We start from the raw sequence: 22,111 nt of genomic DNA, 5'->3' as shown, positions 1-22,111 counted from the left end.
TCACTTTCCAGATTTGCCAAATAAGATTGTAATGCTTGCCAAGGATCTAGGAAACTCCAGGATTTACATTTTTATGCCTTGCTGACGTCTACCTAGGCCCTTAGACACCACCCCAAAAGGAGCCAAGTGCGAGGAGTTAGTGAATAAACTCCAAAAGGCTATTCCTCCCCAGTCCACTCAGATCAGCGTGAGCCGCGGCTCAGGCACATGCTAGCTCCGGTCGGTTCCCCTACGGCCCCACTAGAGGGCGCCCCTCTCCCAGAGCCTTTCCTGGATTACGCCCGTGTCTCCTAAAGAAGAAAATCGGCTTCTTTCCGGCTTCGCAGCAAGGCAAAGAGTGTATTAGGCTGTCTCCCAGCGAAACCTCCCCAGAGCACGTCCCCAAGAGCATGGAGAAGCCACGGAAATTAAGGAAAAAAAATTTTTTTATTAAAAAAAAAAAATAACCACAAAAGAAAAGTTTATTTACAGCTCATCCTGGGAGACTCTTTCCCGGGGGCTTGCGGCGGTGTCCCGGGTCCGAGGCTGCCTGCCCTTCCGCAGGCGCCCACAGCGCTGTCCCCCTCCCCGAGTTCCCCCGGTCCAGGCCCTGAGGGCACTGCTTCCAGGCCTGCACGGGTCTAAGGCGGGATAGGAGTCCGGGGCTCCGTCGCTTTCACAGGTGAGTGATAATCTGTGAATCCGGATCCTCGGACTGCTTGTGCACAGGGCTGCTGAGGATGAGAGGCGAGCCCCCTCTCGCCTGGCCTGCAGGGTCCTTGTCGCTTCGGTCCAGGAAGATGAGAAGAGCGCTGGGCCGCGCGTAGTGGAAACCGACTACCGCCCCTCCGAGGAGGAGACACAGGATGCCTGCGGCGACGGGGACTGGAGTAAAGGGGGCAGCCAGGGCTCGGAGCCAGAAGCCGGCTCGCCCTCTGCCATCTGTGGGTTTCCTTTCCCAACACACACACGCTCACACACATTGCAGACAAACCTCTAATATGGATTATATGAGGCACTCGTTCGCGCACTGACTGGGGCAAGATACTGAGCCCTTCTGACGCCCCTCCCCATCCCCATCTGTAAAATGGGCAGATAGAATAGTGCCTACCTCTACGAAACGAGAGAGGCAAACTAGATCGGAGATGTGAACGCATTTTGTAAGCCAGAAAGCGCACACCAGGCGCAAACCCCGTCCCCACCTGCCCTCCGCGGCCCGGCCCCGCTCCCCAGTCCTCACCGATGGCTAGCGTGACCCAAAAGGCTGCGCCGTAATGAGCGGTGAGCGTGGCGGAGCCGAGGCGCAGCGGGCAGAAGGGCGCGCTGGAGATGGAGGCGAAGGTGAAGACCGCGAAGAGCGCGCTGGCGCCGGTGGTCAGCAGCGCCAGGCCTCCGTGGAGCGGGACCGGCATGGAGAGCAGCGCGTTGGAGACGAGCCAGAGGCAGAACGCCACCCTGCGGGGAGACCCGTCGCGCCGTGAGCGGGGAGGACGCGCCCCGGCCCCACCCGGGAGACTCTGGAGGGAGGAGACCACTCCAGGTCTGAAGGGGGGCTTTCCTGCACCTGTCTCGTTGAGCTAGAGCCCAGCGAGCCAGGAAGGGGCTGTTGAAAGCAGGTCGCTAATTACTGCGCGAAATTCTTCGAGACAGCTGGGGTCCCTACAGCCTTGCTCGGCTGCGTCCCGAGCCCAGCGCGGAAGTCCGAGGCTTGGATGGCAGAGGCAAAGGCTTAGGGGAATCTCCGGGGGAGAAGCGGGCTCTAGGCCATTGCTGGGTCTTTCCCGATTCCGACGGTCTGTGTGGACCTCATGACCTTCTGACTTGGTGCGCGCTGGACTGTAACTGGAGCGCGCCTCCAAGGACCCAATCGCCTCTTCACACAGACCCCCTATCCCTCCCGACGCGCGCGCGCGCACACGCAGGACCTCCCTCCAGCCCTCACCAGAGCAGGGCCGAGGCGTAGTGTCCCGCCAGGCGGTACTGCCGGTAGAGTCCGCAGGGGCTGCTCGGAGTGAACTTCTCCGCTAGGTAGAGCACCGGGTCCGGCAGCCCCTTCACTCGTGCCTCCGCGTACTCCTGGGCGTAGTTCTTGCCCAGACGCCAGCTGAACTGCTCGTTGTAGTTGATGGTCTCGTTCAGCTGCTGCACTGGGGTTCCTGCGGAGCGCGGCGGGGTTACGGGTCAGCGCGCGGTTCTGGGCGGGGGCAACTGGGCGGATTCGGCTAGGAAAGTGGGGACGGGGCGCCCATGGCGGGAGAAACGGGTTTGGCGGAGGCTGGCAAAATGCAAATCCATGAAAGCCAAAAGCTATTTGAGCCTGTAAGACCTAGGAGGTCCTCTAACTGCCCCCCCCCCCCTTCCCCTAAATCCGGGTCGGCCAGCCCCAGCCCCCTCACCTGTGAGTGTAATATTAATGCCGTCCAGGCCCACGTGCAGACCGACACGGGCGCTGACACGTGCAGCACTGAAGGCCTTGTAGGACGTCGAGGTGCTGACCCTACCCACGAACCATTCTGCGCTGAAGTGCACGGCTGTGAGGAGAGGCACACGGGCGGAGGGGGGAGGAGATGGCATTAAGATGAGTGACGATGGGAGATGGGACACTGTGCGGAGAGGTGGGGGGGGGGTCTAGGGATCCAGTGTGGCGTGTATAGTTAGGGCAGAGGAGTGGGCACCAGAAAGAACCCGTAGAAGGGGGAGAGTGCTCCGGGATTTTCCCCGCGGATCTCTGCTCATCTCCCGCCTCACCTCAGGTGCTCTCCCACCCTGCATCACACACTCACCCACAATTTCAGCGCCGATGAACAGACTGAGAAGAATTCTCACCAGCCAGAACCAGCGCTGCGGGAATAGGCACCAAAATCAGGCCCAGGCACTGAACAGCCTGAGCCCCCAAGACCTCCCATGACCCCAGCCACCTTCGCTCTTTAGAGCCCCTGCGCCTGGACCTCTTGCTCCACGCCCTTTTCCCAGTTACAATCCTAGTATTTTAAATGTAAGTCAGAGACCCGACGGCCTCGGCGCTTCCTCTGCTCGACTGAGCACCCCCAGCCGGGGCCAAGTGGCGGTACCTGCGCGGCCGCGCCGGGAAGTTTCCCATCCCGCTGAGCCTCACAGCGATCTGCCCCGACATTCCAGCCTCAGGAAGCGAAACCCCAAAAGCTATTTGAGCCTGTGACTCAAATAGCTTTTGGCTTTTTGACTCCTATGACTTCACGTTTGCTTTCCCTGAAAGTCCTTCCTGGTCCAACATTTCTGATGTTTTCTGGTCATGCCACTTCTGCCTCCCCAGTAGCTTTTCCGGTCTACAGCGCAGCCCAGGCGCCTAAGCCTTGCGCTCTCTCATCCTCTTCCCTCCAGCTGTCTGGCTCTGGTCCAGCCTCCTCCTCGGGTCACTGCTTGGTGGGGCTCAGTGAGTGCAGAAGTGTTAGGCAGGCAGGGGTCACATCCCCCAGGAGAGGGAGGCTCCAGGGCCTGGTCACCAAGCAGGGGAGGAGACGGGAACCTAGCCTCTCAAAGCCTTGTAGGTGCATCAGTTCCCGCCGAAACCAACACAAATCAAAAGGTAAGCGTGCAGGGTCCTCCTGAACTTGAAAAAACCACAACCTAGGTTGGGGGATGGTTGAGGGGGGAGTCTAAAGAAATGCACCCAGTGTGCTACAACTTCCAGACGAGTGCGGGATGGGGACACCGGTACTTGTGCGCCTCAACTCAGCGCACAGGGGAAACACAGCAGCCTGAGTGGCTGGCTGCCTGTCCTGACGGAGAAGGTCCTCACCAGAGGAGGATGGGGATGGAGCCGCAGTTCGGGAAGAGGCAGGAGACCAGGCAGCACACGACGCCTAGAATAAGCCGCGGGATTGCTGCACTGGGCGCCGACTCCGCAACAGCTTCTGTAACACCCCAGCGGGGTCTGTCTCCAGGATGCCTTGGGCCGGGGGCTCTCTCTGTGAGGAACCCGCGCTCGGTGCGCCACACTTAGGTGTCTGCTGCACCTGTGCCTCAGTTTGACCACGAGGCCCTTGCCACAGTCTAACCTGTCCTGGATCCCCGAGAGACAAGCTGCCACGACGCCCCCCACCTCCAGACCCGAGCTTCCAGCGCCCCCTTACTGAGCGGCCGCGGATCCCGGGCAAGATCAGCAGGAAGCTGGCGGCCAAGGCCAGGAACACCGGAATGACGATGAGCAGCGGGACGCTGAAGCCGGCGGCACGCCGGGGCCGCGGGTAGAAGGGTAGCTCGCCGTCCCACAGGGTCATGCTGCGACCCGGCGGAGCGCTGCGCCCTGGCTGGGGAGCTCAATCCGCAAAGAGGGAGGAGAACTCCTACTTGTGGTCGGCAGCGCAGTTCCGCTTCCCTTTCCCCCCTAGTGTAGGCTGCCCAAGTCCGAGCCCCGCGGGCTGCCCTCGAGCGCTGTAGGTTAGCGGGCTAGCGGGTTTATTTCTCAGTGAAGGTGGCCAGTTATTATCCGGACTCTGTGGGCTCGCGCCGCGTTTGTAAGGAGCGTGGGACCCGGATCCTTTTTATAGCAGCGTGGGTGGCGGGCTGCGCGGGTGTCAAGGCTTGCCACTGAGGTCTGGGCGGGAAGAGGTCATGCAAATGAGGGGCGGAGGCCGCTATGCAAATGAGGGAAGCCCCGCCTTCGCAGCAGAAAGGCCGCCCCAAGGTCCAGGTGCTCACACCTGGCGCTGGTTTGGCCTGAGAGCACACCCGCGCGCCGGCGAGTCTGAGGACCCAGACAGGAGGGTGAGAGTGCGGCCTGGGAGGCTGAGGAGCTGGAGCGCTGGGTGGAGGGCCGGGAGCAGAGCCAAGAAAAGAAGCGAAGCTTCCAATCGGAAACGGGACGTCTGAACCCGACCGAGGCCCTAAGCCAGAGGCTGGACCGGGGTTTAGCGCCTGACCTCCTCAGCCCTCGCCTTCCACCCAAGCAGTTGTTTCGGGGTTTCCTCCCACTTACCGCGCCTCACACAGGCGCTAACTGTGGGAGGAGGGCGGTGGGTCCCGGCTCCAGCTCCCAGCTCACTTCCCTCTTTCCCTTCCCTGGCTCCTCTAGAAGTGCTTGGTGCCTACGGGTTAAGAGGAGAGGGGAGGATTCGAGGCTGCGGGCACGCGCTGGGAGGCTGGAGGCAGGTCCTTCCAGGGCTGACATGCCCTACGGGACTCGTGCCCGGTGGGTTCCCGTGGCGGAGAATAGCTTTCCGACGGGGTGAGGACTGGGGAACAGCATCAGTGCCTCCAGGGCTGCTAGGTGTCCTGGAAAGAGTGGCGGGCAAATGCAGGTCCTCAGTGATGCTTCTGACAGCTTCGTTCCAAAAGTGGAAATAGTTGGCGCCACCTCCTCCTGTGCTGACTGTCGGCATCGGAGCGGGCGGTGGGGTTGGGTGAGGACGCCAGCTCTGTGTCCCTCACTCCCCAGGCCTCAGAGTAAGCATGCTTCGCGCAAGGCCAGTCGCTTTGGTGTTCCTGGGAGCTCTGCTGACGGGACCCCTGGGCCCAGCGGGTAAGTACCAGGCTCCCCTGGCTGCGGGATGCCAGCCGGTATCCCTGGGAGTGGACGAAGGGAGAGGGGCAGGCAAGCCGCTCCCAGAGGCTGGACTGTCTGGTCCGATCGCTGCGCGGCTCAGCCTGATGGGAAACCTCCCAGCGCCGCCGGGCAGATACCGCCACTTGGGCCCGGGTGGGGATGCTCGGCGAGCTGGGGAAGCGCCGAGGCCGTCGGAGTTCTGAGGGGTCGCAGGGAAGCTGGCACCGACCGAGCTGCTCTCTGAGCCCACAGGCAGCCAGGACGCACAGTCACTGACCTGGGAAGTGCAGCGCTATGATGGCTGGTTCAACAACCTGAGACACCACGAGCGAGGCGCTGCGGGTGAGTCTTGGGGCTCTGGCGGGCGGGGGCAGACGGCTGGCGGAGGCAGGGGCGCGGGAGCCAGCGCGGAGAAGCTGGGAGAGCGCGCCGCCCGCCGTCAGCTGCCTGCGCAGCGCATTCTCCTGCACTCTTTGGGCTAGGAGACCCTGGGGAGAAGAGGTCTGGGCAGGGAGGAGGGGAGAAGGGAGTACGGTGACATTTGTAAGTTTCGTGGGGACGGAGTGTCCTGACAGATTGCCGCCCCCTGCCTCCCGCAGGTTTCCGGCTGCAGCGCCTGGTCCCAGCCAATTACGCGGACGGAGTGTATCAGGCTCTCGGGGAACCTCTGCTGCCCAACCCGCGCCGGCTCAGCGACGCCGTCACGCGGGGGCCAGCAGGACAGGCATCGCAACGCAACCGCACGGTGCTGGGGGTCTTCTTTGGTAAGGGCGAAGGGAGGAGGGGGGAGAATCACTGGGGTCGACCCGGCGCTCAGCTCACCGCCTAGGGAGAGGGGCTCTGAGGCCACTCTGCAAGTCCCAGGAGACCGACACGCAATCCCCAGCCACCTCTTCCCCCCAAGTAGCACTTGGAGTCTGTCTTCTCTCCTTCTTCCTCGTGGAAGGATTTGGGGATGTTGATGCAGGGGTATTTGCTCCTCAACTTTTTCTCTTACCCTTACCCCAAACCCAGGCGTACCGCTGGCCCTCAATTATAGTTCTCAAGAGCGGGGTAGGCTGCCACTCTACGCCTCCCCGCAGGGAAGAAGGGGGAGGCACGATCTGCTAGGAAAATGTGGGTTGGTTTGGCGGAGCATTTACGTTAATTATTTGATTCTCTCAACAACGTTATGAGGTGGGTGGGCTCGTGGGGAGGGTACTGTATCCCTACTTTGCAGATTAGAAAGTTGAGGTTCACTGAGGCGAAGCCGAGGAGCCCTGGTGGCGCAGTGGTTAAGCGCTAGGCTGCTAACCAGAAAAGGCGGATTGGAACCCACCAGCCGCTGAGGGAGAAAGATGTGGCAGTCGGCTTCCGTAAAAATTACAGCCGTAGAAACCCTATGGGGCTGTTCTGCTCTGTCACTCGGGTTGCTGTGAGTCCGAATCCACTCGACCGCAATGGCGGTTAAGTCGAAAAGCTAGCTGCAAAACTTGCAGCTGAGACAGGTGGGAGCGCAGGGCCCCGTCTTTTGGCTCCTGAGAACTCTCGAAGGCTGCCCGTTGGGGGCGCTGGGCGCACACCATTTGCTCACCAGTTTGCGCCCTACTGGACTGTAGGCTACCACGTGCTCTCGGACCTGGTGAGTGTGGAGAGACCCGGCTGCCCCGCCGAGTTCCTCAACATCCGCATCCCGCGCGGAGACCCCGTGTTCGACCCCGAACAGCGCGGGGACGTGGTGCTGCCCTTCCAGAGGAGCCGCTGGGACCCCAAGACGGGACAGAGCCCCAGCAACCCCCGCGACCTGGTGAGGAGAGGCAGGCGGCGGGGCAGGGGTGCACGGGAAGCAGGCGGGGCCCAGGCCGGGTGGGGAGAGGCGGCCCCCGACCCGCGACACCGCCTGGCCCTCCCCCTCCGCCGCCCCCTCACCAGCCCGGCCCCCGCAGACCAACGAGGTGACCGGCTGGCTGGACGGCAGCGCCATCTATGGCTCCTCGCACTCCTGGAGCGACGCGCTGCGGAGCTTCTCCGGGGGGCAGCTGGCCTCGGGGCCCGACCCCGCCTTCCCCCGGGACGCACAGGACTCGCGGCTCATGTGGACCGCGCCCGACCCCGCCACGGGCCAGCGCGGGCCCCGGGGGCTGTACGGTGAGGCCGCGGGGGCGGGGCACGGTGGACAGGTCCCGGGGCGCGGGGCCCGTGGAGGGCGGGTGGGGGTCCGCGAGGTTGGGCGTCCGTCGGTCACGCTGCCCCCATCTCCTCCCGGCCTCGCTTGTCGGATGCAGACTTCGGGGCGGAGCGAGGGAACCGCGAGCCCTTCCTGCAGGCGCTGGGGCTGCTGTGGTTCCGCTACCACAACCTGTGGGCGCAGAGGCTGGCCCGCAACCACCCGCACTGGGGGGACGAGGAGCTGTTCCAGCACGCGCGCAAGAGGGTCATCGCCACCTACCAGGTCAGCCGCACGTACTCCCCACCGCCACAGCTCCTCACGGCGCCTCCACGTGCTGTCCGCGGGAGACTCCCACCCCCGCAGAGTCCCCATCCTTAGACAGCCCTCACCCAGGCGCACCATGTTGCATGACCTCCCCAGAGGAGAAGGGAAAGCCCCTGAAAATTGTTGAAGGAGGCAAAGCGCTGTTTGTACAAGCGACTCTGCTTGTGATTATTTAGCTCCTTCAGCAAATTCCATTATTCCTCTTCACAAGGCTCAGCCACAATCACTTAGGGAACAGGCCTCGGCAGTGCTCCTATTTGAGCAGCCTTTTCCATCGCTGTGCTGCCTGGCCCTCATCTCCCACCTTAGCGTTCCTTGGACTCAGGTCCCTCCTGCCAGCTATTTTAATCCAGCCTCCCCTGAGCTTCCCCTCTCCTCACGTTTCTGCTCTCCCCTCTCTCTGCCCCTCAGAACATTGCTCTGTATGAGTGGTTGCCCAGCTTTCTGCAGGTAACGCCCCCAGCGTATACAGGTAAGGGAGCTGGGGGAACTCAGGCTGAGAATGGGGTGGTGGTGGGGGTCAAGATCCAGCAGGAGGGTAGAGGACAGGCTGGGTGCATGTGATGGGAGAATGTAGGGTAAGAAGCCTATGTCTTTTATTACCCCCTCCTCCCAGGGTATTGCCCTTTCGTGGACCCCAGCATCTCCCCGGAATTCCTGGCAGCCTCTGAGCAGTTCTTCTCCACCATGGTGCCCCCAGGCATCTACATGAGGTGAGGGCGGGGCTGCTGGTGAGAGAGATACAGCACACAGGCAGAGAGAAGAGTGAGAGACCTTGGGGACCTAGGGAAGTCTCCCCAGCTTTCCTAATGGCCAAACTTCAGTTGCTGAGAGCAGGGATTGTCCAGCAGCTGGGTCACCCTCTTCCCTCCTTCTGGCCCCACCCGTTGTGAACAAACAGCTCCCTCTACCTTCAGTACACACACATTGCCAAATCCCTGCTGTGTTCAAGGAAGTTTGGGGGCCATCCTCAATCCTGACCACCCCTCAGGAGTCCTTCACCCTGCTCAATTCCATCTCAGCCTCTTCCCTGAATTCCCTCACCACATTCTCTATTCCTCCATTTCAGAGATGCCAGCTGTCATTTCCAGAACATCTCGAACGAGGATTTTGACAGCTCCCCAGCTCTCAGGGTCTGCAACAGCTACTGGATTCGAGAGGTCAGCCTGGGGTCAGGTCAGGGGAAGGTGAATCAAGGGTGATCTCTTTACACAGGCTAGGAAACGCAACAATTCTAGTTGCTGGGTGTTGCTGCTTCAGGTTGGTGGGAGATGAAGGGCAGAGGGTGAGCAGGTTATCTGGGAACAGCAGCTCAGGAGAAATGAGGACTGGCAACGGGCGCTTTGTCCCGAGGTGTCGCAGTAGTCCAGGGTGAGAGCTCGGGCTCTGAGGAGACGGGAGCTGAGCTTCCTGGAGGGCTCTAGAGCTTCCCTTACATGTGGTGTTTACTTCCAGAACCCCAATCTGAACAGTGCCGACGCGGTGAATCAACTGCTGCTGGGAATGGCTTCCCAGATTTCCGAGCTGGAGGACACGATTGTGGTTGAAGATCTGAGGGGTGAGCACAAACGGATGGGGGCCCGAGGCCAGGGAGCCTGGGGGACCCTTCTCAGTTAATCAGCAGGCAGGCCTAGGGCACCTGCAATGCAGAAACGCACACGCGCGCACACACACACACAGAATTCAAATAGCCATCAGAGGAAAAACGAGTTTTGAGCTCTTTTTCCCTTCATTTACAGGTAAGTGTTGCTTTTATTTTAAATTACCTAAATCTGAGTGTGTGTGTAGTACCATAATCTCTTTGGTGCTTAGGTCTCTAAAGGTTTCCATCCAGCCCTGTCTCAGGGTTAGGGAGGTATGCTGCTGTGTGCCATTGACTCAATTCCAACTCATAGTGACCCTATAAGACAGAGTAGAACTGTCTAGGCTGTAATCTTTATGGGAGCAGATCACCAGATCTTTTCTTCTGCAGAGCTGCTAGCGGGTTCGAACTGCTGACCTTTTGGTTATCAGCCGAGCGCTTAACTATTGTGCCACCAGGGAGGTGTAGGACAGGGAATTTACTACTTGGTGACAAGATAGTCTTGAGTCTTAGGGGAGTCTCCCGAGGAAAATTGCCACTGATCACACATGGTGACATTGGCCTCACACCAAGGCCATTACCAAGGTCAACCTGGGCACAGCCTGTATGCAGAGGAGTGCTGGGGCGGGGTGGCGGGGTGGGGGCAGACAGTGTCAACGGTCCAATGTGAGGCTGCGGGTGAAGAAGGAAGGGTTGGGGAACTGGGCCCATAGCCTAGTCCTCTCTCCTCCTCAGATTACTGGCCTGGCCCTGGCAAGTTCTCCCGCACAGACTACGTGGCCAGCAGCATCCAGCGTGGCCGGGATATGGGACTGCCCAGCTATATCCAAGCCCGGCTCGCCTTGGGTCTGGGGACCCCGAAAAACTGGACTGACATCAATCCCCAGGTGGACTCCGAGGTCAGGACGAGTAACAGAGTAACATGATAATAGCAGCTAAAGCTTTCCTGTGGTGGAGACTAGCCCAAGTCCTTCACATGTTGTTGTCGCGTGCCGTCGAGTCGAGTCAATTCTGGCTCATAGTGACCCTATTGGACAGAGCAGAACTGCCCCACAGGGTTTCCGAGGCTGTAATCTTTACAGAAGCAGACTGCCACATCTTTCTCCCATGGAGCGGCTGGTGGGTTTGAACCACCAACCTTTTGTTTAGCAGCCAAGCTCTTAACCAGTGCGCCACAAGGGCTCCTTTTAATCCACATAAGAATGTTATAAAGTAGATACGATAAAATCTGTGAAAGCTGGGACCTGTGGAAGGCAAAAACCTGTCAGAGAAGGAAAACTCAAATGTTTTTCCCTAAAACAAGTGATAGAAAAGTGGTAAGACTGCACCCCGTCAAAGACGGAAAACGCGAGACCCAGAAAAAAAAGGTAGTCCCGTCCCATTGAGTTCCAGCTCTCTCAGGTTTCACTGTACTATCACTATCCCTGTTTTAGGGACAAAATTGTTGGTAAATCCTAGCAGCAGGATTTAAATTCAGGCTATTTGACTCCAGAATATGTTCCTAACCCTACATTGTACCATTCCTTCAGGGTGGCTCCTGGGCTGGGTGCTATTGTCCTATTCTTGCAGGGTCCCTCCCCACAGGTAGGGTGCCCGTGAAGCTGCTAATCACAGGGATTGGCCAATCTGGCTAGCAATGTTCACAGGCTGTGGTCCTCAGGCACCTGCCTCATCATGGCCAGGGACACACAGATCCTCCCACCAGACTTGCCACTCCACTACAGGGGCCTGCCTGGGAGGGGGAGACTCCCCCACGCCTGAGCAGTGGGGGGCCTGCTGCGGACCTATGTCCCAGGGATGGGGCAGCAGTGGCTGCCTTCCCCAATACACACAAAGTCCTCGACTCCTCTGGTGTCCCAGGTGCTGACGGCCACAGCTGCCCTGTACCACCAGGACCTGTCCCGGCTGGAGCTGCTCCCTGGGGGGCTCCTGGAGAGCCGAGGGGACCCAGGGCCCCTCTTCCGTGCCATTGTTCTCGACCAGTTCGTGCGACTGCGGGATGGTGACCGCTACTGGTTTGAGAACACGAGGAACGGGTAAGGCCTGCCTGAGCTCCACCTCAGATTCCACCTCAGCCTGGGCGCTGGACCCTCTCCCTGGCCCCAGGCAGCCGTCGTGGGCCCTTGATTCCCAGTTTACCTCACAACCCCCTTCCCAGCCTCTCTGGGTCTCTTTCTTCCTCTGGGTTCCTAGGCCTAGGGGCCTGCATCCCTCTCCCACCACAATAGCTCCCCACCTCTCCTCACTCCCAGGCTGTTCTCTCAGGACGAGATTGCGGAGATCAGAAATACTTCCCTCCAGGACGTTCTAGTGGCTGTCACCAGTGTGAACTCCAGCGCCCTGCAGCCCAACGTCTTTGTCTGGCATTCGGGTGAGTGGCCAGGGAGAACATAAGTAACAGTGGCCGGAGGAAGGACGCAGGTGAAGAGGGATCACCCGGCGCTGTCCAGGAAGCCAGGCTCCAGGCAGGCCTGTCTGTGTAGGGCTGGAAAGCCTGCATTAGTCCGGCTACCACAGTAGGGCCTGGCCTGGCCTGTGGCCTGCACCCTATGGTCAAGCTGGGGTGGATGCTGAGAGGTGGGACCTGGACAGGGACTTTTTTTTTTTAAATTAAATTCAGTCTTTTTGTGAAAATACGCACAGCAAAGGCTATACCACTTCAACAAATTCTACATGTACAATTCAGTGACATTATTTACATTCTTCAAGTTGTGCAACCATTCTCACCCTCCTTTTCTGAGTCATTTCTCCCCCATTATCATAAACTCACTGCCCCCTAAGGTTCCTATCTCGTCTTTCAAGTTGCTGTTGTCAATTTGATCCCATATTGATAGTTCTTCAAAGAGCATAATACTCAAGGCATTTTTTTTTTTTGACTAGTTAAGCTAAACCATTGTTTGGTTTTAAGATGACTTCAGGGGATAATTTTCATTTAAAGTCTAAAGATTATCTCAGGGCAATAGTTTTAAGAGTTTCTCCAGCCTCTGTGCCTCCAGAAAGGGTAGAGACCATGAGAATTTGAAATTCTATTCTGCATTTTCCCCTTTTTAATCAGGATTCTTCCGTGGAATCTTTGATCAAAATGTTCAGTAATGGTAGCTGGGTACCATCCAGTTCTTCTGGTCTCATGGCAAAGGAGGCAGTTGTTCATGGTGGCAATTAACCACACATCTGGAAGGGGATTTTTTGAGGGGAGCAGAGGTTCCAGAGAGGTGGACCTGGCTAGGCCAGAGGATGTCTTGGTCCTTTACAAGACTGAGGGGAAGGATGCTTGGCCAAGGAGTGGGATTCTTGGGTTTTGAGGTCTTCTGGGCCTTCTCCCTCAGGAGCACCCTGCCCTCAGCCCCGGCAGCTCACAACCAACGACTTGCCCCCGTGTGTGCCCCTGACCGTGTCGGACTACTTTGAGGGCAGCGGTCCTGGTTTTGGCATCACCATCTTGGCTCTCTGCCTTCTGCCCGTAGGTGAGTCCACTCCCACCCCATCTCTCTTCTCCTGGCCTCCCCGTCCCTACAGATTGTCCCTGCCCTCCATCACCTGCTGCCCTGCAGGACTAGCTCCTTGGTACCTTGGCAGTTTAAGGCCAGGCTCGGGGCCTTGGGAAGGGAGGGGAAGCAGCCAAAGTCTCAATGAAGCTGCAGGCAAGGGGCCCCCTTCCCACTGGCTCCTTCTGATCCCCTTCAGTGAGTCTGCTCATCTCTGGGGTTGTGGCCTATTTCCGGGGCCGAGAGCGCAAGAAGCTACAAAAGAAAGGCAAAGAGAGCGTGAAGAAGGAAGCAGCCAAAGATGGGGTGCCAGGTGAGATGGGGCAGAGGGAGAAGGGGTAGATGGGGGGGGTCCTGGGGAGAAAGAATCAGACTGCAGACACCGGGAGAAAGCTAGGCTTTGGGGTGCCTTCTTGGACTGGTCAAGAGGACCTCTGTAGGACCACTCTGCCCAATCGTCCCTTCCCCCAGCGATGGAGTGGCCAGGCTCTGGGGAGAAGAGCTATCCTGTCATCATCCAGCTGCTCCCAGATAGGCATCTACAGGTCCTGGACAGGCGGCTCTCTGTGCTCCGCACCATTCAGCTACAGCCCCCACAGCAGGTCAACCTCATCTTGGCCAGCAACCGTGGGTGCCGGACCCTGCTGCTCAAGATCCCCAAGGAGTATGACCTGGTACAGCCAGTCCTGCCTCCCCTGCCTGGGCTGCCCTCTCACACCTCCCCTCCCTCCCTCCCTCCCACCCTATCCCCACCCCCGATTTCCTTCCAGGTCACCCTGTCCTCAGCTACAGAGCTCCCCTGTGAAGACTTTAGATTCAATCTGACCCTCCTCTTACCTGCTTGGGCCATTTACCTGACCCCAGCCTGGATGAAGGGGGAGCAGTTTTTCCCTCCCTGCTTCAGCCCAAGGTCCTTTGAGGGGAGGCTGAACCCCCCATGCTCTGAGCATCAGTGCGGCCTTCCTCTCACCCAGGTGCTGCTGTTTAACTCTGAGGAGGAGCGGGGCACCTTTGTGCAGCTTCTGCAGGGCTTCTGTGCGTCCTGGACCCTGGGCCTCCATGTGTCGGAGATGAGCGAGAAGCAGCTGTTCAGGAAGGCCGTGACCAAGCAGCAGCGGGGACGCATCCTTGAGATCTTCTTCAGGCACCTTTTTGCCCAGGTGCCATAACCTGTGCCTTTTGGGCACGTGGTCAAGCCCCGGGGTGGGAGGGACAGGACCCCACGTGGGGTGAACTCAACTTTAACCATATGGGCTGGAGACATACAGCCTCTGTGGAATCTGAGCTTTGCCACTTACTAGCATGTGACCTAGGCAAGTCACATCATCTCTGCTTTGTACCTCAGTTTCCTCATCTGTAAAACAATGATTAAGAGAGTATCCATCCCATGGGGTTGTTGCAGGATTCAATGTGGTGCCTGGACCAGCAGCATCCACATCATCTGGAAACTTATTAGAAATGCAAATTCTCGAGCCCCTCCCCAGGCCCCCTGAATCAAACACTCTGGGGGTGGTGCCAGCCATCTGTGTTATAACAAGCCGTCCAGGTAACGCTGATGCTGGCTCAAGTTTGAAAAACACTGATCTATGTACATTGCTTACCTAATGTTCATGGTACTTTTTAAATCTGCACGATAGGCAGAGACCAAATCATAGGCACATGGCAGCCCTATCTGAATCGGCAAGAGAGCATATCCTTAGCCTCTTCCTGCTGGTCCACCCATGTCTACTATGTCTTCTTTACCCAGTGTATTCTCTCTCACTTTGCAACTTTGCCCCCCTGCCCCCAACGCTCATTATATACAGCAGCATCCTCACTACATAAAGCTCCTGATTTTGGGGTCCAGGGAGAAAATGGCTTGGCTTCTAGAGATTTGATTCACCCTTCCTGCAGGAGAGCAGAAGCCTGAGCCAGAAGTCTATCTAAGGGCCAAGAGTAGCCCCCAGGGCCCAAACTTTCTGACTTGGACTTTGGGGAGATGTGAGGGGTCACTGAACTGCTTCCACTCCAGGCCTCACCTCCTTCTCTCCCTTCCTCTGTCACTGGCCAAGTGCAGGTGCTGGACATTAACCAGGCAGGCACAGAGACCCTGCCCCTGGACTCCTTGCAGAAGGTGTGGGAGGCCCTGATGTGCGAGCTGAGCAGGGCCGAGTTTGCTGAGTCTCTTGGCCTTAAGCCCCAGGACATGTTTGTGGAGTCCATGTTCTCTCTGGCCGACAAGGACGGCAATGGCTACCTGTCCTTCCGGGAGTTCCTGGATATCCTGGTGGTCTTCATGAAAGGTAGGGGTTAGGGGACAGCAGGCCATCCAAGGAACCACATGTCTTTCAGCAGGGAGCCATCTGCATCCCCTTTTCTCTTCCCAGGCTCCCCAGAGGATAAGTCCCGCCTGATGTTCACCATGTATGACCTTGACGGGAATGGCTTCCTTTCCAAGGATGAATTCTTCACCATGATACGGTACGGAACGGGCCATACCTGAGACCTCCTGCTGTTTTAAACAGGAAAACAGGTCAGGTCAGAGGAGGGCAGGTGAGGAGGCTATGTGGCCATCTGCAGTGGGAAGTGGGGGGTCAACACTGCATCCTAGACTCTCAAAGCATCCATCCAGTTTCAAACGTTTACTTGGCCAGGCCCCTGCCTCCAGGAGGGTTTATGTCTGCATTGTTAAAATGGCCCAGAAAGCCTCCCTGGTTTAAAAAAAAAAAAAAAAAAAAAATCTAAAAAACAACACCAACACGACCAGCAGCAAAGTCTCTAACCCCTGTTGGATGCCTTCGGGTCTTTGTAAACTCTCTCAAACCCAGCATGCCTAACACTGTTTTGCACACATTTTGCTTTACGTAATAAAAGGATGGATGGATCCATCCATGGATGAATGGATGACGTTAGTATTAATCACATGACAGTCACGAGGAGAAACAGGGAAAGTTCCTCTACATTCCAAATCTTGTCTTCCTGCTTCTTCAGCCATTTCTGTTTCTGGGGTGTTGATAAAGGCCAGCTTTGAGCATCAGGTTTTCTATTCCTGAAGACAATGCCCAGTCACACAGTTCCTCACAAGGCAGGGTTCATATCTCTCTTTGTTCCTTGCTGAATCCACCCCCTCTGCACTGTGCTTGGGACATAGCAGGCATTCAATGCATGGCTATTGAATAAGATAAAATGAAATGAATGTGCAAATGAATACATAGAGTGAATGAAGCAGGCCAGATCTTTTTATCTTGTCTATCCCTTTAAGCCTTTCCACTGCCTTAAGCATTCCCCTTAGTTGCCACCTCCCTCTTAGAGTCCAGATACCCACACTGGACATGGGCTTCCTAAAGGGCCAGGACAAGATGACTGTGGTTTGTACCCCACTGGGTGTATCATTGCAGACCCAGCCATGGGCAGGGTGATAGGGAATCTAGGAGTGGGTCTGTGCCTCCAAGGGCTGAGCACCCACCTTCTCGTCCTGTAACTCATGTGAGTCTTTCTTAGTCTCAGCGGGATGATTGCTTTTAAGTGTGATGGCGGTGCTTGCCATGCCACATGGCATGGGTCTTTTTCTGCGGGGCTTGTACACACTTGCATGGCCTGAAAGTTTTTGTCCCAAAGTACAGCCCAAGAAAATTTGGCCACTGCAGCTCTACTGGGGCACCATTGGGTTGGGCATGGAGGCACTCCTGACTGCACCCCAGGATGCTGGCACAAGGAAGCAGTGGCCACTGCAGTTACACCCCCCACTCCCATGTCTCACAGAGCGTGCGGTGGGAGTCCAGGGATGTCTGGGAGGTGTCAACAGAAGAGAGTGGGCAGAGAGCTGCCTCCAGAGAGGACATGGCACACCCTGGACGTCCCAGCACCGAGTGGACATTCATCTCAGCTGTAGATTCTCCCATGTCTGAGGGCCGCTTTCTCTAATTGGTCAAGGTCCCCTTCAATTCTCCTACCTCCTGAGTTTGTGACCACTCCACTCAGCTTAGTGTCAGCTGCAGGCTAGATGAGCACCTTCTCAGTGCCACTTCCCAGATCACTGGTAACCACGAGATAATCTGGCCTGCCCCACCCTGCCCCTGCCAGAGCCTGACCTCACCGGGTGACAGGCCGCTCTGTTTCTGCTCTTCCTCCAGATCTTTCATTGAGATCTCTAACAACTGCCTGTCCAAGGCCCAGCTGGCCGAGGTGGTGGAGTCCATGTTCCGGGAGTCGGGCTTCCAGGAAAAGGAGGAGCTGACATGGGAGGACTTCCACTTCATGCTGAGGGACCACAACAGCGAGCTCTGCTTCACGCAGCTCTGCATCAAAGGTGGGGGCGGAGGTGAGTATGTGAGAAGGAGGGAGGAGCAGTAGGAGTCGGGGGAGGGTTGTGTCTTCAGAACGAGAGAGTTCCTGGTTGGCAGGCCCCGGATCTTGTTCTTCCACGAGTCCTCAGTGCCTAGTACATAGCCATGCACATGTAATCAGGGGCGCCACCAGAGGCCTAGGTGGCGGGGGACAGAGGGGGGCACTTCCCCAGGCTGCAAGTCCAAGGGGGCACCAGAAATCTGAAAGGCGCCTGATTGAGGCAGCCAGCTAAGAGGGGCAGGCGTTTCTATTGACACATTGCCGCTATCAATGTCTATTCATCTTGAGATCAAAGGGGGCGGGGAGGGGCACAACTCAGAGATTGCCCCTGGGTGCTCACTACCCTTGCTACGCCCCTGGGTGCCACATACAAGTGTGTGATTTGTGCACTGCACAAAGCTGCTGATGGAGGGGTCAGGGTGGGGGAGCTGAAGTCCAGCCTACATGCTGCTCACCAAGGCACTGGGGTGGGGTGTATCTGCCAGAGAAAGAGGTGCTCTATTCTTACACAAAGACGGTGTTCGTGGTCCTGAAGGCTTGCATCCGCCCAGAGGGGGTGCCCTTTTCTAATCTGCACAAAGTTGCCACATTGTCTAGCAATAGCCGCTCAGTGGGTGTACGGTTGGTGCTCAGGGTGGGGAGTGAGGGGAAACAAGGCTGGAGCGAGAGATCTGGACACAACCAAGTGCCCTGGAAGCCTTCCTGGAGAGGCAAGGGAAGGGACAGTCTCCCACTCTTCCCTGCCTCACTACCCTGGTGGGGAGGCCTGTCCAGCTTCTTGTTCTCCTCTCCAGGTGTTAGAGACATTTTTAAAAAAAACATCAGCCGTCAAGTCTCATTCATCACTCGGACTCCTCAGGGACGGTGAGCAGGCATGGGGTATTAGGAGGGCCCCTGGGATGGGTCACCTGCAGAGAAATGAGGGGCATAGGGCTGCTGAGTCAGCACCCAGGGTCAGACATTTACCTTATGAAAGAAGTCCTGGTCCCAATTCCAGCTGCCTCCCACGCCCCATGCTGTCCGGGAGCTGCTCTCTCTTGGCCTTTCCAGGCCAGAATTATTCTACAACACAGACGGCCAGAATATATTCATTCACTCTGCCTTGCTCTCATTTTCTTCTTCTCAGCTCCTACCTCAATGGACAAGAGTTCCCTGCCTCAGAATCCCCAGAGCTGGGAGGCCCTAGGCTGAAGAAGAGGTTTGGCAAAAAGTGAGTCTTCCCCAGATCCCTGGGCCTAGCGAGATATGGGGAGAAGTCTCAGGGTTTCTGGATACTATCCACACCACTTTGCCACACAAGGGACCATCTGAGTCTCGTTTTATTTGTCTCTGACCTGATTTGGGGGGTGGGGGGGTGATAAGACAAATGACTCTTTAACCTCCTCCAGCTTCTGCACCCCATTCCTTAGCAAGGGACCTTGTACTCAGAAGCAAGACCAAGATGGTAGTGAGGGGCCTCTTGGTTTCTACCTGCTTTGGGCAGAGCAGTGAGGCCTGTGCAGGGAATGGGGGGAGGGAAGGACAGGGCAAACAGGAGGAGGAAGAGATGGAGTAGTAGGGAGATGGAAGAAAGGGTGAATGAAGCAAGTAAAGATGGGGGGAGGTAGAGGATTGGGGGGTAGGGGTCTGCCCCCAAATGCTTTTGCTCTTCATTCGTATGGCCATCGTGACCCCTGCCAGATCACCAGGTCTCCTTTGGTGGGGTGGCATTTGGGGGAGGCCAGGGTGCCCTGACCTCCCTGCCACCCTGTCTCCCATGGCTGCAGGACAGTGGTGCGCCCTTCCCAGCTGTATACAGAGGCACTGCAGGAGAAGATGCAGCGGGGCCTCCTGGCCCAGAAGCTGCGGCAGTACAAGCGCTTTGTGGAGAACTACCGGCGGCACATTGTGTGCGTCACCATCTTCTCACTCATCTGTGCTGGCCTGTTTGCAGAGCGGGCTTACCGTAAGGATGCCAGGTGGTGGGTGGCAGGGGGAGGCAGACGGGGGGAGAAGGGGAGAGCCCTCTGGTTGCCCTTCTTGGTCCTCAGCGTCCAGGAGGAAGAGCCAAAGCATGTCACACCAGCAGAAGGCCCTGCTGACCCACCCACACTTCTTCCGCAGACTACGCCTTTGCCTCGCCACCGTCAGGTATTGCAGAGACCACCTTTGTGGGCATCATCCTGTCGCGGGGCACGGCAGCCAGCGTCTCCTTCATGTTCTCCTACATCCTGCTCACCATGTGCCGCAACCTCATCACCTTCCTGCGGGAGACCTTCCTCAACCGCTACGTGCCCTTCGACGCCGCCGTGGACTTCCACCGCTGGATCGCCATGGCTGCTGTTGTCCTGGCCAGTACGTGGCTCAAGGGCATCCTCCCCATTGCAGTAGATGCCTGGTTTAGATGTGGAGGGAGACCGGAGTTCCTGACACCTCTGTCTCTCCTCCCCTTTCTTCCTCTCTGGGTTGGAGGTAGAGCCAACCCTGCTGGCACCTCTCACATGGTTCATTTCTTCCAGTTTTGCACAGTGCCGGCCACGTGGTCAATGTCTACATCTTCTCAGTCAGCCCCCTCAGCCTATTGTCCTGCATCTTCCCCAGCGTCTTTGAAAATGATGGGTCAGTTATGGGGAGGACTCCTCTTGGGGCACCTGGGAGTGGACTTGTGAGGGTAATAAAAAGGGAAAAGATGGCCCTAGAAACAGCCCCTTCACTGAGCAAGAGTAAGAAGCCTCCCTTGGGGAAGCCAAGAGGTGACTTCCTTGGCTTTGGGGTGGAAGCAGGCAGTAATCTGCCAGCAAAGGTCTTTGGGAGATGAAATTGAAGACTTTCCCACATGTGCTGACATACAGCTTGCCAACATACCATCCATCATTGGGCAAACATTTAGGGAGCATGTCTCATGTCCAGCTAGGTGTCAGAGAGTAGGAATGCCGGGATACATTCAGTCATTCAGCAGGACTTACACGGAGCATTCACTGTGTGCCTGGCACTGTTCTAAGCAAAGAGATAAAGTAGTGAACAAAACACAAGCCCTTGCCCTCATGGAGCTTACAGAATACTGAACCAATCGCTCAAGTAGGCAAAGGTCAACCGCAGTAAGGGAGTTCAGGGTAACACAGGGGGAAAAACTGCTGAGAGGGCAGAGAGTGGGACAGCAGGAGGCTGGGTGCCATGTTCTTTGGAAGGATCCCTGGCCATCTGGGTGGAGGCCAGAGATGGGTGATCCCAGTCACCCCAGAAGTCAAGGCCGGTGGGAGCAGTTATGTTGCGGCGTGGCAGCGATGGGACCCCTCCTGCCCAAGCCAGAGGTTCAGTGTGCCTTTTCCTCCCAGGTCCCAGCTTCCCAAGAAGTTCTACTGGTGGTTTTTCCAGACAGTCCCAGGTAGAGGAGGGGGCTTTATGGGGTTCGGGGGACCCTGTTAGTCTGAAGACCTCTGCATCTCCCTGGGAATACATATTTGTCTCTAGTAGCCTGGGGGTTCCTTTCTAGCCCTCAGGATAAGCCCCAGCTCCAGCCCCACCAGCTAACTATTCTGGGGGCTGAGAAGGATTAGAGAGGTCAGGAAGGGGGTGGAATGGAGGAAATGCTGTACCATGTTTTTAGTCCAGGCAGAGGTCTTGCTCGCTGACCCTATTTCTCCTGCCCTAGGCCTAACGGGGGTGCTCCTGCTCCTGGTGCTGGCCATCATGTATGTCTTCGCCTCCCACTACTTCCGCCGCCGCAGCTTCCGGGGCTTCTGGCTGACCCACCACTTCTACATCCTGCTCTACATCCTGGTGAGGGACTTCTCTGGGCAGGGCTAGGCCATGGAACAGAGATGAGCACTTATGGTGGGAGACCCCAGAATCTGGAGCCTATGCTAGCCCCATCTACCCAGTCCAGGTCCAGTGCCCAGACAGGGAGTGCCTGGGCAAGGGGGAAGGGGTGCAGGGAGGAGCCCAGCTGGGTCTAAGCTGTACTAACTGGCCATGTCTCCAGCTCATCATCCACGGCAGCTTTGCCCTGATCCAGATGCCCCGTTTCCACATCTACTTCCTGGTCCCAGCGCTCATCTATGGGGGGGACAAGCTGGTGAGCCTGAGCCGGAAGAAGGTGGAGATCAGCGTGGTGGAGGCAGAGCTGCTGCCCTCAGGTACCAGGTTGGGCCTGACCTCGGGTGGGAAGTACTGGTGGTCAACCTCTAGGACTTGAGGAGACAGCTACCCAGGCTGCCTGCTCCCATCACTGCCTCTGATGGCCTCTCGGATTCCTGCAGCTTTCCTGATGGAAATGAAGCCATAGAAAGGGCTGTACTGGCAGACAGGGAAGAGGGACGATGAGAAGAGGTGGCTGAAAGTGCATATAGAGACGTTTGAGGACCAGAGAGAGCCCCACCTGTGTGGCCTGGGCCCAGGGGAAAGTCCAGGGCAGGGAAACATATGTCCCTCTCCCGTCCTTCTCTCAGAATAACCCCCTTCAGAGACAGGGAAATGGCCCAGAAGGTGGGAGAGTCCAATGTCGGCCAAGGCAGGGTCTTGTATCACTGTGGAGGGTGGCGGAAGTTCATTTTAGGTGTCACCAGTTAGCATTAAGTCGACTCTGACTCATGAGGACGCCGTGTGTGTCAGAGTAGAACTGTGTGCCATCGGTTTTCAATGGCTGATTACTTGGAAGTAGATTGCCAGGCCTTTCTTCCCAGGTGCCTTTGGGTGGACTTAACCCACCAATCTTAGATAGCAGCAGAGTGCATGAACTGTTAGCACCACCCAGGGACTCCTCA

At 57.4% G+C, this 22,111-nt stretch overlaps 2 protein-coding genes across 2 annotated transcripts in view; one reads left to right on the top strand and one right to left on the bottom strand.

Annotated features, from left to right (window-relative positions):
• Positions 1 to 655: 655 nt before the first annotated feature.
• DUOXA2 (dual oxidase maturation factor 2) lies at positions 656 to 4,263 on the bottom strand. Its single transcript, XM_004380710.1, has 6 exons — positions 4,092 to 4,263; positions 2,763 to 2,820; positions 2,376 to 2,510; positions 1,922 to 2,135; positions 1,220 to 1,434; positions 656 to 849 (listed from the first exon to the last, which is right to left on the bottom strand). The coding sequence occupies exons 1-6, from the start codon at positions 4,236 to 4,238 to the stop codon at positions 656 to 658; spliced, it is 963 nt and encodes a 320-aa protein (XP_004380767.1). The 5' UTR covers positions 4,239 to 4,263.
• Positions 4,264 to 5,409: 1,146 nt separating this feature from the next.
• The window catches only part of DUOX2 (dual oxidase 2), a 24,208-nt gene continuing 7,506 nt past the window's right edge, over positions 5,410 to 22,111 (top strand). Inside the window, 28 exon segments of the mRNA XM_004380709.1 lie at positions 5,410 to 5,483; positions 5,760 to 5,845; positions 6,103 to 6,267; positions 7,102 to 7,289; positions 7,429 to 7,630; positions 7,768 to 7,934; positions 8,388 to 8,448; positions 8,593 to 8,689; positions 9,046 to 9,136; positions 9,432 to 9,534; positions 10,294 to 10,457; positions 11,419 to 11,594; positions 11,811 to 11,929; positions 12,885 to 13,022; positions 13,243 to 13,356; positions 13,515 to 13,717; positions 14,018 to 14,203; positions 15,100 to 15,325; positions 15,410 to 15,503; positions 17,156 to 17,388; positions 18,164 to 18,233; positions 18,496 to 18,579; positions 19,136 to 19,314; positions 19,473 to 19,703; positions 19,868 to 19,967; positions 20,684 to 20,733; positions 21,001 to 21,128; positions 21,331 to 21,484. Of these exon segments, the coding sequence (XP_004380766.1) occupies positions 5,410 to 5,483; positions 5,760 to 5,845; positions 6,103 to 6,267; positions 7,102 to 7,289; positions 7,429 to 7,630; positions 7,768 to 7,934; positions 8,388 to 8,448; positions 8,593 to 8,689; positions 9,046 to 9,136; positions 9,432 to 9,534; positions 10,294 to 10,457; positions 11,419 to 11,594; positions 11,811 to 11,929; positions 12,885 to 13,022; positions 13,243 to 13,356; positions 13,515 to 13,717; positions 14,018 to 14,203; positions 15,100 to 15,325; positions 15,410 to 15,503; positions 17,156 to 17,388; positions 18,164 to 18,233; positions 18,496 to 18,579; positions 19,136 to 19,314; positions 19,473 to 19,703; positions 19,868 to 19,967; positions 20,684 to 20,733; positions 21,001 to 21,128; positions 21,331 to 21,484 (3,883 nt within the window).

Source organism: Trichechus manatus, unplaced genomic scaffold (assembly GCF_000243295.1).
Source record: "Trichechus manatus latirostris isolate Lorelei unplaced genomic scaffold, TriManLat1.0 scaffold00076, whole genome shotgun sequence".
Taxonomy (NCBI): Eukaryota; Metazoa; Chordata; class Mammalia; order Sirenia; family Trichechidae; genus Trichechus; species Trichechus manatus.
Note: the sequence above shows the minus strand (reverse complement) of the source record. Positions and strands in the feature narration are given on the sequence as shown.